At 43.0% G+C, this 19,561-nt stretch overlaps 1 protein-coding gene and 1 non-coding gene across 2 annotated transcripts; one reads left to right on the top strand and one right to left on the bottom strand.

Moving 5' to 3' along the window:
- The first annotated feature begins 85 nt into the window (after positions 1-85).
- On the top strand, positions 86-166 carry TRNAL-AAG. Its single transcript has one exon. It is a non-coding gene; the product is annotated as a tRNA-Leu (tRNA).
- Positions 167-1,969: 1,803 nt separating this feature from the next.
- Positions 1,970-19,002, bottom strand: LOC103722549 (11-beta-hydroxysteroid dehydrogenase 1A-like). Its single transcript, XM_039133399.1, has 7 exons — positions 18,801-19,002; positions 18,524-18,716; positions 18,341-18,426; positions 17,349-17,480; positions 17,084-17,248; positions 16,335-16,475; positions 1,970-2,119 (listed from the first exon to the last, which is right to left on the bottom strand). Exons 1-7 carry the CDS (start codon positions 18,990-18,992, stop codon positions 1,970-1,972), a joined length of 1,059 nt encoding a protein of 352 aa, XP_038989327.1. The 5' UTR covers positions 18,993-19,002.
- Between the last annotated feature and the right edge of the window lie 559 nt (positions 19,003-19,561).

Here is a 19,561-nt window from a genome sequence, read left to right as displayed (position 1 = left end):
CTTCCATACTATAGTTCATTTTGCGATAATGCCTTGGAAAGTATCTATGGTTAAATAAAATACCTGCAAAGACTTATTCATCCACGTTGAGATGGCCGAGTTGGTCTAAGGCGCCAGATTAAGGTTCTGGTCCGAAAGGGCGTGGGTTCAAATCCCACTCTCAACAGGATATTTTTATTTAAATTTCTATATGAAAAATAAAACTATTTATTCTAAATTTCTTAGAGAAAAACAGGGAAACGACAATCGATAATTGCTCTTTATTTTATTTTTTTAAAAAAATTTCTTCAGTTTTTTTTTCAAATATTCTAATTTCTACAAATAAAATTGTTTCTTTTCTAATTGTCTAAAAATAATATATATATATATATATATATATATATATATATATATATATATATATATATATATATATATATATATTATTTCGTCACAAATGAAACTGCCTCTTTTGCAATTTTTCTAAGTTCTACAAAAAAAAAAAAAAGTGAAACCACTATCAACAAATGTTCTTTATTTTTTGATTTTTAAAAATTTATCTAAAACAAATAGTTTGAAAATTTTCACTTTAGGTCCAGATTTTGAAGTTCTTTCACCAGAACTACATGTCTATTGTTATGCAGATTATGTACGGAACCATTTCCTAGTTGAAGATGGAAAGGCCTCTTTGGACAAGGTTACCATATAAAAAATCATAAATAAATAAAACAGAAAATAATAATAGATTTTTTTCCAAATTTTCTACAAAACTATGAAATCCCTCTCAAGTCTCAACAAATGCTTTTGATTTTGACTTTTTAGAAACTATGTAGAAACAAGAAGTATGAAAAATTTTACTTCTGAGATTCGATTTTGAAGTTCGAACATTGTGGATTCGTTTGGCTCGCAGGAAGAATTTTTTCTCACCGAAATATTTTTCTGAAAAGTTGATTTCTGGAAATATGATGCCTGAAAAAATGATTTTGGCATTTTTGATTAACCATGAAAAAGTAGTACATTACAGAGAGGCTTATATTTGATTGAGCATCTACTTTTTTTGGAAAAGTTATGTGAGATATTTACTATACTCTTGCTAAAGAGAAAGATTCTATCTATGAATTTGATGGCTTAAGGTAGTTTTTGAAAAAAAAAAAAATCCAATTCCTAAGTAGCTTTCTTATATCCTTTATGGATTTTTCTTTTTCATAAAATATAAAAAATTAATTTTCATGGAGATGCTACTTTTCTTTTTTTTATTATTTTTTTGAAAACTTCAACTAAACCAAAGATTTTTCTTTATTTTTTCATTGACCACACTTTTTTTCATCTTTTTCCGCAAACCAAATAAGCCCCATGTCTATTGCTATGGAGAATATGTAGGTAACCAGTCTATAGTTATAAGTTAAAGATGGGAAGGCTTATTTTGAAAAGGCTCCCACATAAAAAATAACATGTAAATAAAACAGAAAAGACTCCTAGTTTTTGAGGGAGAAAAAGAGTTTGATTTGCTGCTCTAAACATACAAATGACTAGATTTTTGTTACTTAGAAAAGTAATTTGCTTGTGCACTCCTTTGTGCACTGATCGTCTTCAACAAGCCGATTTTAGTGACCTTGTTGATAAAATCAGTGGTGGGCATGTTCCTGATCTACAGTTTTTGGCCACAATATCCTGAGACTCGAAACTCTGCACCTCCTTTATATGGATGACGAAACAATTGAGCTATAAGCAGCTCAACTACTTATTTTCTTGTTGAAGATAACTTGCTACAATTGAAGGTCTCCCATTTCTCAATTCATTTACAATACCTGAGACAAGAATGCTGAAATTTTCCTTAGCCAAGCAAAAAAGGGGACCCATGATCCCACTTTATGAACCATGCGCCATGTATATTCCTTTTGTTTTGGAGAACACAGCACATAATTATGACACTAGACCTTTGCAGCCTTTGCAGCAGGAAATGAGCTCCATAACTTCCTCTCTTATAATCCTACTCTTTCTTGATCTCTGAAGTCTGGATTGAAGAAGGGTAGAGGACACTCTTGGCTTTACTTAAATCCAGTATCTTCTTGCTCAGTGCGTCGCAACTAGGAGAGCCAGGCCTGGTCACATAGAGCATATGGATAAACCAGTCCATCACCTCAGGCACAAACACTCTCCATAGGTTCAGCACCTTGAACCACGATGGCTCGGTCACGCATGGCTCGCCTCGACATGCACCGTTTACAATGGCCTTGGCACAACGTTCTGAGTCCCCTACTGGTACCAGGCCAATGAGAACCTAGCCGATCACAGCATGAACACCAGAGTGACAATGCATCAGTGCTTGGTGTAGAGCAATAAGAATTACAATGAGCAGTTAGGGTTTGCTTGGTTGAATGTTCTGATGCTTGCATTTGATTTTGTGCAAATTTATGTGGAAATGACCTTATGTTGGTTTGCCACAATTAAGGGCAAGTGAGGTAGGCATTTTTCAAAGTGATACCAGCTGAGTGTAACTGAAGTAGCTTCGTTTTTAGCTCCATGAACAACAGTAACGCAAAATCTTTAGGTATTTCGATCCAAAAATAAAAGAAACTGGCTATCAAACAAAGGACCAGGAATGAAAATGATCAGGATTTTTTTTTTCTTTTTTTGTGTGTGTATGTGTCTGTGGAAACATTTGGATGTGTTTCACTGTTGAGAAAGCTGAGGGAAGGAGATGAGCAATGTACGTAGGCTAATTTTGCCATTCTAGGCATTCTCCAGTAGGGGCTTAAATGAGTAGAGGTCCAGCAAGGTAGGCCTACCTCAAGCTAAGCAACTCTGATCAAGTTGAGATCGAGCTTCCCTTACGAAAAAAAAAGGAAAAAAAGGAGAGAGAGAGATAAAAAGGTAAGTTGATAACTTAGTCTATTTCAAACCAAACCAAAGCTGCTCATGAACAACTAGTTTAGCAAATTTAATTGACTTTCAGGTTTATCAAGGGTTTCATATATATATTTTTGAGGTAATTACCATAGTTATATTTCAATCCTATAACTGAAATACATTATTTTTACATAAATCATATTTATTAGTAATGATAAATATAAAAATAGCTTTTTATCTATAAAAATAATTACTTATTCATATGTCAAGTTTAAATGACTGCAGCTAGAGAAAACCAAGCTCATATATAGAGTCAAATTCGAGCCAAATTTTAAGCCAAACTTAAGTTGCTCTAATGCCTATACTACATACTAATTTTTCCAAATTTTTGATTTTTTCAGGTTTTCTTTTAATTTTGGATCTTCGAAATCATTTGCACAATAAATCCGAACTGAGTTTTTCCCGATCCTTCAACAAAAAAAATATATTCTCTTCATAAAAAAGAGGAGGTAGAACCAATAAAGTTTTTTTTTTTTTCCGATTAATCTCTGGAGTTTGAATTCTAAGAATCAATCTTAGAATCATATTATTTCTTTCATTTGGTTTCTCACAAAAATAATCAAGTGTTAAATGCGGGTGGAGAAAATAATGAAGCCTTAATGTAGCAGGTGCAATGAAGTTAATAGGTTGAAAAGCCAAGAACCTTGATTAGGCTGCTAATATAGCTTGCAATTGGATGGCTGTCCTCCAAAAAGAAGAATGGTCCTTTAGAATTACAGGTACCGTTTTCATCCTTCGAACAAAACAGTAGGTTAATCACCTTGCTTTTCATTAATGGAATGAAAAGCAAACAAAGGAGAATGAATCATGAGCATCCCCTCCCCCAGAGAGCAACCCCATTAGGTCTCTAGCAAAACCAAAGTTCAAGTAAACATACCCTCATTCCAACAACATCAAACTACTCTCGCACTTCTGTGAGGACTCATACGGGCATGTATTTAGTCTCATATCGGTTATTTGTTAAGAAGATCTTGGATACTTATACAGGACTAAGGAAAAAAAAAACTTTTTATTTAGCCATTTTGGATGAGGTTGTGGGTTGTGACAAATGGTATCAGAACGGATCCAGCCTATAACTTACGTGGTGTAAAGACCAGAAATTGGGCCCGTTCTTGGGCCCAATGAACTGAAGTCGGCAATGGATGCCGACTTCAGTCTATTCATCGTGGTCTTTCCACGATGAACCCGCCAGCCGAACGGCCAGCGGGATCTCCGCACACCACCCCCCACCTCTTCCCTCTTCCCCTCTTCCCTCTCCCTCTCTATCTCTCTCTCTCCCTCTCTTTCTCTCTTCCCTGAGAGCCCACCCCTCAAAAAAAAAAAAATTGGGTTTTTCCCTTCCTTCATCTTCTTCCCCTTCCTTGAGAGCAGCTGCCGCTGCCGTCACCGGAGCCCCGTCACCGCCGGAGCCGCCATCGCCGTCGGGAAGCCTCACGTCGACGACCGGAGGTGAGAAAGATCGGATTTAAAGGGGAAGAAATGAGGGTTGTTAGTGGGTTTTCCTTCCCCTGTTTCGGGGAAGTTTTTTTTTTGTGAAATCCAGTCGGCCGACGGTGGCCGGCCGGGGTCAATCCGGCCGAAACGGGTTCGGCCGGAGATGGGCGAACGGGGGGCCGGGCTTCCCAGCCCCGAGCTCCCTCTCTTCCTTCCTTTTCTTCCTCTCTCTCTCTCCTTCTTCTCTTCTTCTTCCCTTCCGTCGCCTGTGATCGTGGGGTGACCGACGGCGGCTGGCCGAGCGCCGCCGCCGAGGGCCACGGTCGGCCGCCGAGGGCCGACCGGAGCCACCAGCCACCCCCCCCCTTCTTCCTTTCTTCTTCTTCTCTCCTTCTTCTTCCTCTTCTCCTTCTTTTTCTTCTTCTTCTTCTTCTCTTCTTCCGGCTAGGTGTTTTCCTTGCATCGTTTTCCGTGCCCTATTGGTGTCTCAAACCACACAAATGAACTTTGGGTGTTTCCCTTGCATCAAGTTCCGTGCTCTGTTGGTGTCACAAACCAGACGCAAATGAACTTTGATTTGATTGAACCATCTTCTGACTGTGGATTTGGTCTAGACTTGGGTTAGTCTAATTTGAGTGTAATCTGGTTTGTTAAGCTTGATCTAATCTGGGCTGATCAGAGCTGGTTTGGTGTGGGCCGGTTTGATCTAGATCTGTAATGTGGTTTGGTTCAATTGGGCCTAATCTGGGTTGGGCTGAGTTGAACCTAATTGGATCTGTGGGCTGGGTTGGTTTGGGCCCGAAATCTGATTTGGACCTGATACCTGGTTTGGTTCAATTGGGCCTAATCGTTTTGGGCCACAATTGACTTGGGTTTAAAGGGTTCTGATTTTAGGGTCTATGTTTGATCTTAGGGGCCCATTCTTGGATCTATGAACTTAGGAGTTTAAGGGTTTAAAAAATTGTTTAAATTATGTTTCTTAGTTAATTAAATAATTAATATTTATGTTTAACCAGGGGTTCGTGAATCTGTGGCAGGGATTTTTAAGCGATCCCAGGTAGGTGACCTATTGCTTTAAAGTAGAATTTTAACATGTATCTTGCATATATGGATGTTATGATTTATTATTGGCATTATGTATTAGAATTAAAATTAAGTATTTAATTTCATAAACTGTCATGTACTTTACTATTGGGAGTATGATCATGACTTGATTTGGAAAGTTGATTATTGATTTTTAAAATCCGCGTGACTATAGTCTAGGCCCCGCCAATGGGATGATACGTTGGCCCTGTCGACTTGTACTGAGGAACTAGTTCCGACACCGCGACCACCGGTGATAGAATAGTGGCGGCACAGGGGTGCGTTTTGCTCTTCGGAGCGGCTCGGTGGAGCGTGAGTTTGGCACCAGGGGGTGCGGCACAGTGGTGCGTTGGCTCAGTGGAGCGGCTCTTCGGAGAGTTGTATTGGCACTTCGGTGTAACCATGCCACTGGGTGATGTGGCCGTAGTCATGCGGATGAGTTATTTTGAGTCTCGGATCGGGTTTACGGATTGTCGTGTGGATTTTGGATTCATGAGTTTTAGCTGCTTTTTATATGCATCATGACATGTTATATGATGACTTTATTGCATGATGTTGCCTACTGAGCTGTTAGCTCACTCCTACCATTTACATTTTTGCAGGTGATGACATATGATTATGGGGATTACGGGATAGAGTGATCATGATGTAATTAGCTAGTGGATATTGACTTTCTCTTTTGACTTATGTATATATGGACATTTGATATGAAAACTAGAAGTTATCTTTAATTAGTTATTGATGGTTGATTAGATTTATCTGCCTTGCGTGCCTGCGGGGTCCGCCCTGCAGGTGCGCGGCGTCTGCTCGCGCCCCGGGCCCCGGGTTCGGGGCGTGACAGATTTATTGGTATCAGAGCATAGGTTAAAGATCACTAGGGACATTAAAACAAAATCATAATAAATATAATAATAAATAATAATAATTAAAAAAAAACTTAGGAATATAGGGACACATGTGAAGAAATGAGAGTGGGGTAGAAAATCTTATGGGTCGGTGAATCTAACACTAATAATGTGTATTCGGGAAAAAAAAAAAAAAAAAACTTAGGAATATAGGGACACATGTAAAGAAATGAGAGTGGGGTAGAAAATCTTATGGGTGGATGGATCCAACACTAATGATGCGTTATTTAAAAAAAAAAAAAAAAAGAAAGGGAATATAGGGACACATGTGAAGAATGATAGTGGAGTAGAAAATTTTATAGTGGATGGATCTAACCCTGATGTTGTGTTATTTGTGTATGTATCAGCATGCCGCCCCGCCGTGCACGTGTGGCACCTCGCCGCCTGATCGAGACTATCGGGAGTGATCCAGCCACTTCTCATCCGACTGAGAGAGTCCAGGAGGATGAGGCTGATCAGACAGTACTAGATGGACCAGATCATGGCCAGGAGAGCAGGATGGGAGGTCCGACCCAGGTGATGGAGCTGATCAGAGAGGTTGTTGGGTTAGTCCGACAGCAGAGGGGACCACAACAGCTATTTCCTTCTGCTAGTTCTTCAGATCAGGGGAGGAGTATGGCAGAGTTCAGGAAGTTAGCTCCTCCGGCCTTCAAGGGAACTACCGATCCCCAAGAGGCCGAATGGTGGATAGATGAGATGGAGAAGGCCTTCAGGGCCATGGGTTGTACTGAGGAGAAGAAGATCAGATTTGCCACCTATATGCTTCAGGACCGGGCTCATCATTGGTGGGAGTCTGTAGAGAGGACCATGATGCAGGATGCAGGATCTGTGACCTGGCCGGGATTCCGCATGGCCTTCTACTCCAAGTATTTCCCTTCCAGTCGTATCAGGGAGCTGGAGAGGGAGTTTCTGAGTCTCTCTCAGGGGAGTATGACTGTGGAGGACTACGAGGCTGAGTTTGATCGGTTGTCCCGTTTTGCACCATCTCTTGTCCAAGACCCTAAATCTAGGATGAGTAGATTTGAGGAAGGACTGAGGCTTCGCCTGCGTCAGGGTTTAGTTGCTGTTCACTCGACTGATTATGATGACCTAGTTGACAGAGCTAAAAATATGGAGATCATCTGGAAGGAGACACAGGATGCTCAGAAAGGGAAGTCGAAGAGGACCAGGGACTTTGATTTTGACGGTGAGCGGCATCTGCGCCGACCTATGCAGTTCCGTCCAGGAGCAGGGCAGCGAGTTCCATATGGGAGGACTGCACCGGATCGCAGGGGGATATCAGGAGTGTGCTTCAGGTGTGGCCAGACTGGACATAGAGCTGTTGAGTGTCGTCAGACACGGCCTGGTATTGGAGCATGTTTCAGGTGTGGTCAGCAGGGCCACCGGATAGCTGAGTGCCCTCAGACTCAGACTTTTTCTGGAGTTTGTTTCGGGTGTGGTCAGCCGGGTCACAGGATTTCCAGTTGTCCTCGTACTAGATCTGTGCAGAGGCCACCGAGCGCTAGGGCTCCTCAGCGACAGATTCTCCCTGATCCAGCACAGATTTTTCAGCCAGCCGCTCCCAGACAGCAGACAGGAGGAGGGTCTCGCACCCAGGGACGGGTATATGCACTGACACAGCAGGATGCTCAGGCATCCAACACGGCAGTGACAGGTACCTTATTAGTACATTCTACTTATGCATATGCACTATTCGACTCAGGGGCCACACACTCTTTTATTTCATCTACATATGTGCATAAGCATGATATATTTTGCTCACCCTTGGAGAGGGAATTATGTGTTAGTACCCCAGCTGGGGGTAAGATGATCACCTCACTGATATGCAAGTCTTGCCCAGTAATTGTAGAGGGTAGAGACTTGAAAGCTGACCTTATTGTCATGGACTTACATGAATTTGATTTAATTCTGGGTATGGATTGGTTAGCTATATATCACGCTACCATTGACTGCTTCTCGAAGCGGGTGACTTTCCGAATCCCTGACATTGAAGAGTTTTATTTTGTGGGTGATGGAGGGTGTGTCTCCCCTCAGATAGTGGCAGCCTTACAGGGTATTCGGTCTCTCAGGAAGGGGTGCTCTGTGTATATGGCAGCCGTCATGGATTCTGAGCAGTCGGAACAGAAAATTGAAGACATACCCGTGGTCAGGGAATACCCTGATGTTTTCCCTGATGAGCTTTCTTGTTTACCACCAGTTAGAGAGGTGGAATTTGCCATTGATCTAAACCCTGGTACGGCACCCATATCTAGACCTCCTTACAGAATGGCCCCTGTTGAACTAAAAGAACTGAAGGAACAGTTGCAGGAGCTATTGGATCTGGGTTTCATTCGACCCAGTGTCTCTCCTTGGGGTGCACCAGTGTTATTTGTGAGGAAGAAGGACGGCAGTATGAGGCTATACATTGATTTCCGGGAAATTAACAAAGTGACTATCAAGAACAGGTACCTCCTGCCCTGGATTGATGACTTGTTTGATCAGCTTCAGGGTGCCCAGGTGTTTTCAAAGATTGATCTGCGATCTGGATATCATCAGTTGAGGATAAAGGAGTCTGATATAGCCAAGACTGCCTTCCGCACCAGATATGGCCATTATGAGTATCTGGTGATGCCTTTCGGGTTGACAAATGCTCCAGCTGCATTTATGGATCTGATGAACAGGGTATTTAAACCTTTCTTGGACAAATTTGTAATTGTGTTTATTGATGACATCTTAATCTATTCCAAGAGTCATACTGAGCATGAGCAACACTTGAAAATTGTTTTGGAAATTTTGAGACAGAATCAATTGTATGGAAAACTGAAGAAATGTCAGTTCTGGCTGGATCAGGTGATGTTCTTGGGGCATGTGGTATCTAAAGAAGGAATTATGGTTGACCCGAAGAAGATCGAAGCTGTAGTTGACTGGAGCAGACCGACAAATATATCAGAGATCCGCAGTTTCCTTGGATTAGCCGGCTATTACAGAAGATTTGTAGAAGGCTTCTCTAGTATTGCTGGGCCCTTGACTCGACTCACTCGCAAAGGAGTGAAATTCGAGTGGTCGGATCAGTGTGAGAAGAGCTTCGAGGAATTGAAGCGCCGGCTAGTGTCAGCACCTATTTTGACTCTGCCAGTCACGGGTATTGATTATACTATTTACAGTGATGCCTCCAAGAAGGGTTTGGGCTGTGTGCTGATGCAGAATGGAAAAGTTATTGCCTACGCCTCTAGACAGCTCAAGCCTTATGAAGAAAACTATCCCACACATGATCTCGAGCTTGCAGCAGTTGTATTTGCTCTGAAAATATGGAGGCACTATTTGTATGGAGAGACATGTCAGGTATATACTGATCATAAAAGCCTGAAATATCTCTTTACTCAAAAAGAGCTGAACATGAGACAGAGGAGGTGGCTGGAGTTGTTAAAAGATTATGATCTGACTATCCACTATCACCCTGGAAAGGCAAATGTAGTAGCAGATGCACTGAGCCGGAAATCTTCAGGAAATATTGCAGCCTTGATTACTACTCAGAAGGATATTCTGGAAGATCTGAGGAGAGCAGAGATAGAGGTGTATCTACATGAGGCTACTATGAAATTGGCAAACTTGCGAGTCCAGCCTACACTTATTGATAGAATTAAGGCAGCGCAAGTTGATGACCCTCGACTCCAGAAGATCAGGAGGGATATCGAGTCTGGTACACAGTCAGATTTTCATATACATGAAGATGGCTCTTTGAGGTTTATTAACAGAGTCTGTGTTCCAGATAATCCTAGTCTGAAGAAGGAAATCATGGATGAAGCTCATAGTACGGGATATACAGTGCACCCAGGCAGTACCAAGATGTACAAGGATCTGAAAGCGGTGTTTTGGTGGAATAACATGAAGAGGGAGATTGCCCAGCATGTATCTCAATGCTTAACTTGTCAGCAAGTTAAGATTGAGCATCAGAGACCAGCAGGTATGCTACAGCCTCTGCCGATTCCAGAGTGGAAATGGGAGCATATCACTATGGATTTCGTATCAGGGCTACCTCGTACCCTTAGAGGTCATGATTCAGTCTGGGTGATCGTAGACAGACTGACCAAAACAGCTCATTTTCTGGCAATCAAGACTGGGATGACACTGGAGAAGCTGGCAGAATTATATATCGAGCAGATAGTACGGCTGCACGGAGTTCCAGTATCCATTGTATCAGACAGAGATTCCCAGTTTGTGGCACATTTCTGGGGCAGCTTGCACAGAGCTTTGGGGACCACCCTTAGCTTCAGTACAGCCTTTCATCCACAGACAGATGGACAGTCTGAGAGGACCATCCAGATTCTAGAGGATATGCTGAGAGCCTGCTCTATTGATATGAGGGGTTCTTGGGATCATCACTTGTCACTGGTAGAGTTTGCTTATAATAATAGCTACCAGGCAAGCATACAGATGGCTCCTTATGAGGCTCTATATGGTAGGAAGTGCAGATCGCCTATTTGTTGGGATGATGTGGGGGAGAGGAAGATCTTGGGTCCAGAGATGGTGCAGCAGACAGTGGAAAAGATTCAGTTGATCAGAGAACGACTCCGAGCAGCTCAGAGCAGACAGAAAAGCTATGCAGATATCAGGAGGCGGGAATTGGAATTTCAGGTCGGAGATCATGTGTTCCTCAGAGTATCCCCTTCTAAAGGGATCATGCGGTTTGGAGTTCGAGGCAAGCTCAGTCCGAGATATGTGGGACCCTTCGAGATTCTCGAGAGAGTTCGATCTGTTGCTTATAGACTGGCACTTCCACCTGCTCTATCGGGAGTTCATTCTGTATTTCATGTCTCCATGCTGAGGAGGTACATTGCTGATTCCAATCATGTGATTGAAGTGGCACCTTTGCAGCTCCGCGCAGATCTTCCTTATGTTGAGCAGCCTATCCGTATAGTGGATAGGAAGGACCAAGTTTTGAGGAGGCGCACGATTCCTTATGTAAAGGTGCAGTGGAGCAATCACAGTGAGAGAGAAGCTACTTGGAAGCTGGAGGAGGAGATGAGAGAGAAGTTTTCTGCCTTGTTCTCGGATTGAGGTATGTTTTAATTTCGAGGACGAAATTTTTTTTTAGTTGGTTAGAGTGTAAAGACCAAAAATTGGGCCCGTTCTTGGGCCCAATGAACTGAAGTCGGCAATGGATGCCGACTTCAGTCTATTCATCGTGGTCTTCCCACGATGAACCCGCCGGCCGAACGGCCAGCGGGATCTCCGCACACCACCCCCCACCTCTTCCCTCTTCCCCTCTTCCCTCTCCCTCTCTATCTCTCTCTCTCCCTCTCTTTCTCTCTTCCCTGAGAGCCCACACCTCAAAAAAAAAAAAATTGGGTTTTTCCCTTCCTTCATCTTCTTCCCCTTCCTTGAGAGCAGCTGCCGCTGCCGTCACCGGAGCCCCGTCACCGCCGGAGCCGCCATCGCCGTCGGGAAGCCTCACGTCGACGACCGGAGGTGAGAAAGATCGGATTTAAAGGGGAAGAAATGAGGGTTGTTAGTGGGTTTTCCTTCCCCTGTTTCGGGGAAGTTTTTTTTTGTGAAATCCGGTCGGCCGATGGTGGCCGGCCGGGGTCAATCCGGCCGAAACGGGTTCGGCCGGAGATGGGCGAACGGGGGGCCGGGCTTCCTAGCCCCGAGCTCCCTCTCTTCCTTCCTTTTCTTCCTCTCTCTCTCTCCTTCTTCTCTTCTTCTTCCCTTCCGTCGCCTGTAACCGTGGGGTGACCGACGGCGGCTGGCCGAGCGCCGCCGCCGAGGGCCACGGTCGGCCGCCGAGGGCCGACCGGAGCCACCAGCCACCCCCCCCTTCTTCCTTTCTTCTTCTTCTCTCCTTCTTCTTCCTCTTCTCCTTCTTGTTCTTCTTCTTCTTCTTCTTCTTCTTCTTCTTCCGGCTGGGTGTTTTCCTTGCATCGTTTTCCGTGCCCTATTGGTGTCTCAAACCACACAAATGAACTTTGGGTGTTTCCCTTGCATCAATTTCCGTGCTCGGTTGGTGTCACAAACCAGACGCAAATGAACTTTGATTTGATTGAACCATCTTCTGACTGTGGATTTGGTCTAGACTTGGGTTGGTCTAATTTGAGTGTAATCTGGTTTGTTAAGCTTGATCTAATCTGGGCTGATCAGAGCTGGTTTGGTGTGGGCCGGTTTGATCTAGATCTGTAATGTGGTTTGGTTCAATTGGGCCTAATCTGGGTTGGGCTGAGTTGAACCTAATTGGATCTGTGGGCTGGGTTGGTTTGGGCCCGAAATCTGATTTGGACCTGATACCTGGTTTGGTTCAATTGGGCCTAATCGTTTTGGGCCACAATTGACTTGGGTTTAAAGGGTTCTGATTTTAGGGTCTATGTTTGATCTTAGGGGCCCATTCTTGGATCCATGAACTTAGGAGTTTAAGGGTTTGAAAAATTGTTTAAATTATGTTTCTTAGTTAATTAAATAATTAATATTTATGTTTAACCAGGGGTTCGTGAATCTGTGGCAGGGATTTTTAAGCGATCCCAGGTAGGTGACCTATTGCTTTAAAGTAGAATTTTAACATGTATCTTGCATATATGGATGTTATGATTTATTATTGGCATTATGTATTAGAATTAAAATTAAGTATTTAATTTCATAAACTGTTATGTACTTTACTATTGGGAGTATGATCATGACTTGATTTGGAAAGTTGATTATTGATTTTTAAAATCAGCGTGACTATAGTCTAGGCCCCGCCAATGGGATGATACGTTGGCCCTGTCGACTTGTACTGAGGAACTAGTTCCGACACCGCGACCACCGGTGATAGAATAGTGGCGGCACAGGGGTGCGTTTTGCTCTTCGGAGCGGCTCGGTGGAGCGTGAGTTTGGCACCAGGGGGTGCGGCACAGTGGTGCGTTGGCTCAGTGGAGCGGCTCTTCGGAGAGTTGTATTGGCACTTCGGTGTAACCATGCCACTGGGTGATGTGGCCGTAGTCATGCGGATGAGTTATTTTGAGTCTCGGATCGGGTTTACGGATTGTCGTGTGGATTTTGGATTCATGAGTTTTAGCTGCTTTTTATATGCATCATGACATGTTATATGATGACTTTATTGCATGATGTTGCCTACTGAGCTGTTAGCTCACTCCTACCATTTACATTTTTGCAGGTGATGACATATGATTATGGGGATTACGGGATAGAGTGATCATGATGTAATTAGCTAGTGGATATTGACTTTCTCTTTTGACTTATGTATATATGGACATTTGATATGAAAACTGAAAGTTATCTTTAATTAGTTATTGATGGTTGATTAGATTTATCTGCCTTGCGTGCCTGCGGGGTCCGCCCTGCAGGTGCGCGGCGTCTGCTCGCGCCCCGGGCCCCCGGGTTCGGGGCGTGACATGTGGACTAGCAGACACTGCAGCACGGATCCATTAGACTACGGGCTGATCGTGATGCTTATAATTAGATTTGAATAGATTTGAACCCTTAGCCTGATGAGGACTTCAGAGCTTAAATGGTGGGAGTATGTCAGGACATGTGCGGCATGTGTTTAGTCCCACATCGGTTATTCGTTGGGTAGATCTTAGATACTTATATAGGATTAAGGAACCCAAATAATACCTTCCGACTAGATATTTTGGGTGAGATTCTGGGTTGTAACAAATGGTATCAGAGCGGACTCGACCCAAGCCTATGTGGACTAGGAGACATTGCAGAAGGGGTTCATTGAGGCTGACCACGAGCCTATCGTGGTGCTTGTAATTAGATTTGAATGGATTTGAACCCTTAGCCTGACGAGGACATCAGAGCTTGAATGGGGAGAGTATGTGAGGATCCGTAGAGATCTTGAGTATTTATACAGGACCAAGGAACCCAAAAAGATACTTTCTGGTTAGCTATTTTGGGTGAGGTCTTGGGTTGTGACAAATGGTATCAGAGCAGACTCAGCCCATAACCTATGTAGATTAGGAAATACTGCAGCACAGATCGATTGAAGCTGATGACGGACCGATCGTAGTGCTTATGATTAGATTTGAATGGATTTGAACCCTTAGCCTGATGAGGACTTCAGAGCTTAAATGGTGGGAGTATGTCAGGACATGTGTGGCATGTGTTTAGTCCCACATCGGTTATTCGTTGGTAGATCTTAGATACTTATATAGGATTAAGGAACCCAAATAATACCTTCCGACTAGACATTTTGGGTGAGGTTCTAGGTTGTAACAAATGGTATCAGAGTGGACTCGATCCAAGCCTATGTGGACTAGGAGACATTGCAGAAGGGGTTCATTGAGGCTGACCACGAGCCTATCGTGGTGCTTATGATTAGATTTGAATGGATTTGAACCCTTAGCTTGACGAGGACATCAGAGCTTGAATGGGGAGAGTATGTGAGGATCCGTGGAGATCTTGAGTATTTATACAGGACCAAGGAATCCAGAAAGATACTTTCTGGTTAGCCATTTTGGATGAGGTCTTGGGTTGTGACAAATGGTATCAGAGCAGACTCAGGCACTCAGCCCATAACCTATGTAGATTAGGAAATACTGCAGCACAAATCGATTGAAGCTGATGACGGGCCGATCGTAGTGCTTATAATTAGATTTGAATGGATTTGAACCCTTAGCCTGATAAGGACGTTAGAGCTTAAATGGTGGGAGTATGTGAGGACTCGTGCGGGCGTGTGTTTAGTCCCACATCAGTTATTCGTTGGGTAGATCTTGGTTATTTATATAGGATCAAGAAACTCAAATAGTACCTTTTGGCTAGCCATTTTGGATGAGGTCATGGGTTATTACAAATGGTATGAGAGCGGACCTTGCTTATAACCTATGTGGACTAGGAGACACTGCAGCATGGATCCACTGGGGCTGACCATGGTCGATCGTAATGTTTTTGATTAGATTTGAATGGATTTAAATCCTTAGCCTAATAAGGACGTAAGTGCTTGAATGAAAGGAGTATGTGATGACTCGTGTGGGCGTGTGTTTAGTCCCACATTAGTTATTTACTGGGTAAATCTTGGATACTTATATAGGATCAAGAAACCCAAATAATACTTTCCGACTAGTCATTTTGGATGAGGTCGACAAGAAATTACAAGTACTGGAGACAAGTAATTACAAGTATTCATGCCAACTAGCATAGTTGGTAAAGTCTTTGAACATTGCTATGTTGGTACCAAACACCTTGATTCTGAATCCCACCATGGATCAATGGTCATTAATTGTGGCCATTAAACATCATCTCCTAAGTAACAGCTAGGCCTGGAATTAGCTCAGTTAGGATGACATGGGAATCAAAATGCTGGAGAAGAAACTAAGGATGATGAAGCCTGCCCGGGCCTAGTTTATTTTCACCTTAAGCTAGAGCATGGCCTAGACATCGAGGCCTCGGCTTTTCAGGCCATCAGCCAGCTTGATAGCTTAATACTTGGGACCGAGCTCGATATTTTTCTTTTCCCTTCCTTGACAACGAAGCCCACTCGCCTCTAAATGGAGCATATAATCCTCTATATAGGGTTATCATACTTCCACTACCGAAAAATGATTGCCACAGTATAGAGTTGCCCGCTTCCGTTCATCATTTTTCACAGTTTATTTACCCACAGTTCAGAGTTTCCCCCATTTTATTCCTCATTTTTCACAGTTTGTTTACCTACCTACAGTCAAATTGCATTCATGAAGTGCAATTGCTAAGTCATATCCACTTAAAGAAACACTTACTTTACCACAACAAGGCTGAACTGAACATCACTTATTCCCACATGCTATCACTTCTGAACATGGTAGACATACTTATCACTTCTTCAACATACCACTGCACATCAAACATTGACATGCACCTAACAACACTGCTATTAAGCACAAGACCACACTATCCACACACAATATCTACTCATTCAGTCCTGCTTGACCTCACCTGTCAGGATTGAAGAAGAAATGAGGGCCTTCTTGGCTAGCTCCGCTAGCTTCCAACATTTTCTTGCTTAATTGGCACCTCACTAGTTGGAGTCCCTGGCTTGGTTACATATAGAAAATGGTAAAGCCAGTCTAACACCTCTGGGGCAAACACCCTCCATAGGTACAACATCTTGAACCATGATGGCTCGGTCACATACCGGTCGCCCCGGCATGCGCCGTTCACAATGGCCTTGGTGCAACCATCTGAGTACCCTACCAGAAACAAGCCAACTTGAATCTAATTAGCAATCACAGATACAAGCACCGGAATAGCACATTAGAGCCAGGTTTAGCAGCAGCCAGGAACTTGGAAGGCTACTAAGCCATACTTAGGGTGTGTTTGGTTGCATGCTGCTAGGCCACTTGCAAGTTCAGTTATCGCAAGTTCTATGCTTTACTGTGACTGCAAATTCGCAGGTAAGTCCAGCTTCAATGAATTGCCCGGCTGTTGCCGATATGACCTATGGCCAAAATGATCATATATTGAGTTTGCAGCAGCTGAGGGCAATTTGGAGCTTTTTTTAATTAAGTCATGCCTGAGGGTTACTGGAGTTGCTGCTATTCCAGCTCCATGCAACTCTAGTTGAGATATAATGTACTGTTAGCATCCAACAAATCCCTTAAAGAAATGGTTCGTTGCTGGAAACTTGATGTAAGAAGAAAAGGGAACTCAAATTTGTCATTCCAAGCATTCTCCAACCCTAACTGATTGATGTGTCTAAACTTTCCTAGTACTCTCATCTCCATGCAACTCCAGTTACGTAGCATCCTAAATACTAGCAACAAGACAAACCCTAAAGATAAAAAATTTATAGAAGGAAGTTGTGAGAAGATATTGATGCTTACATCTCTCAATTCCTGGTCCACTACCATCTTGCCCTCCTTGGAAAGAAATTTGCCTTGGGTCATCTCGGATTCAATCCACCATGGTGTTGCAATTGTTATTCCAATTTCATGACCAAATTCTATTCGCAGCGTCTCGAAGAAATTTATCAATGCTGCTTTGCTGGCCTGGATAAGTAAAATAAGAAGCATCGCATGCTGTAAAGACTTAGTGATGAAAACATAAAGCATACATATGAAAAAACTAACATATGGAAAGTACACAGACATTGTAGAAGCTCATCCTTGGCATCGGTAACCACCCCGCAGAAGAGGAGTTCACAACGATCCTCCCTCTCGTCTGCTTGAGATGAGGGAGTGCAAAGTAAGTCGGATAGATGGATCCCCAGAAGTTTACATCCTGCAACAATTTAAAGCATTTCACTGTAATACCATGGCATCCTCTATGTATGTGTGTATATGTATATATATGTTGCAAGCTCCTAAGCCATATTAGCAGGAGTCAAGAGTACAATAAATCTAGTTTGAGACTTCTTCCATGATCTAACCCTTGCCATCGAAGAACAACGATGTTTTATGCTTAAAGAAAAACTGCTAATGATCTTTGAGCCCCTCCCAATTGGTTTCAACCTGTATCAGAGGCATGTAATGTTCACAACCAGGACTACCCCTTCAGCCATAAAAAACTATTAGGCCCTCCCCTGGATTTACTGCCATTTATGTTGACTCCCTGTGGACAGAAAATTTTGTTCCTCGCCCTTCGTTCCAGTGGCTATTTTATGTCCAATTCCTGGCTCATGCGTAAGTCTTAGAAAACAAAAAAGACTCTGCACAAAAATAGGCATAACAACGTTCAAAGACAAGTCTAACTGTGCTCAAAGGACTAAACATTAAAAGGCATCAATTTCATTGTTTGGTAAATTGCAAGTCATCCACTACAACTTTGTTATCACCCCAGACGACTGCTACTAACCTGTAACTTCCCTAATTTTTCCTGCTATCTTTTTCTTAATTTTGTTTTTGTTTAATTAGAGCAGCTATTAAGTTGCAAGGAAAAATGGAAAACTTTGTCCACTACTTAAAACCAGTGGGGTGATCAAACATTGTTATGATTCATAAAGGACAAGTGCCTTACTGGTTGTATTGAAAATTATGAGGGACTAAAAGATAGACATCAAACTAATAAATGATAGATATCATTTTTTTTAAAAGAAAAACAGATACCAAAAAAGAATTGAGCATTCTATCACCGTATTTTACCATAACAGGCGTGAAATTGGTTACATCCTCAGCTTCCTCAAACATGCAGAGATTTGCGATGCCCGCATTGTTCACAAGATGATCCACTATCACCAAAATAAAGAAATAAATAAGCAGATATATGGAGAATAAGTAGCAAGTAGCTAGAGAGGGAGCTAGAGAGCTTCCAAGCAAGCCATTTACACCGGCCGAAGTGGCTGATGGCGGCATCGATGAACCTCCGACACTCTTCCGGCTTGGCAACATCAGCCGGGAGGACTAGCACGTCCGGCGAGCCGAGCTCCTGAGCCCTCTTAGCAACCTCTAGGAGGCTGCTCTCTCTCCTTGCCACTAGGACCAGGCAGGCTCCCTTCTTTGCATATTGGTAAGCCATTTGCTGCAAGGAACATCAAAACAAACATCAAAGCAAGTTAGGAACTGGAACTGCACATTGGTTGAGAGAGAGAGAGTGTCGACCAACCTCGCCGATGCCGGAGGAGGCACCAGTTATGAGAACCACCTTGTGCAACATGTCCTCGGGGAAGAGGGAGGAGATGAAGGAGAGGAAGAGCTTGAAGAAGTATAAGGGTGGTAGGAGGAAAAAGAGAGCCGTTAGGAGAGTGGGAGGTGCAAATAAGTTCATAAACTTAGTGATCAAATCCATGTTTCTCATAGAGAGAGAGAGAGAGAGAGAGAGCTTGAGGTTTTGGTGCCTGAAGGAAACAGAAGAGAGGAAGAAGGTTGCAGGCTGGATGAAGAAATAGGTTGGCCATGCCCGGGGTCTTGGACACGTAGCTAGGTGGGAGCACACGCGTCGCAGCTAGAGGAAAGGTTGGACCTCTTCTCTAGCCAAAGGGTGATCCTCTTTTGGTGCTTGCATCACTTACCAGCTGCCATTGTCATCCTGGAAAATCCTTGAGTTATAAATCAGAAACCCCGGTGGAAAAGCCATTCGGCTGATGTCCCCTAATGCAATGCGCATGCACACAAGCAAACTATTATCCGGTTCAACTCTGAACTGGAAAGCATCTAGACTCGGTAATATTTGGAGGCAGTTCCCTTAATCAATATCCCAAACTGATTCTCTTGTCTGTTAATATGTAAAAATAATTATTAATCATATGAAATTATGTATTACTCATCATGAACACATGTTAAGGAATAATGAAAATATATATAAGGAAACTTAGGATAGGATATTGAGAATTTAAAAAACTATACTTGTCATATTCTCTTTAAAAA

The sequence above is a fragment of the Phoenix dactylifera genome, chromosome 14 (assembly GCF_009389715.1).
Source record: "Phoenix dactylifera cultivar Barhee BC4 chromosome 14, palm_55x_up_171113_PBpolish2nd_filt_p, whole genome shotgun sequence".
In the NCBI taxonomy this organism is placed as follows: Eukaryota; Viridiplantae; Streptophyta; class Magnoliopsida; order Arecales; family Arecaceae; genus Phoenix; species Phoenix dactylifera.
The sequence above is the reverse complement of the archived record's forward strand: the minus strand, read 5'-3'. Positions and strand labels throughout refer to the sequence as shown.

Bases quoted from the DNA above. Each gene is read 5' to 3' on its own strand.
- LOC103722549 (XM_039133399.1), bottom strand. From the start codon at position 18,992: ATGAGAAACATGGATTTGATCACTAAGTTTATGAACTTATTTGCACCT. The intron at 18,717-18,800 runs GTTGGTCGACAC...TGTTCCTTGCAG, and splicing joins CCTCCTCCGGCATCGGCGAG to CAAATGGCTTACCAATATGC. The intron at 17,481-18,340 runs GTAAAATACGGT...AAATTGTTGCAG, and splicing joins CCAATTTCACGCCTGTTATG to GATGTAAACTTCTGGGGATC.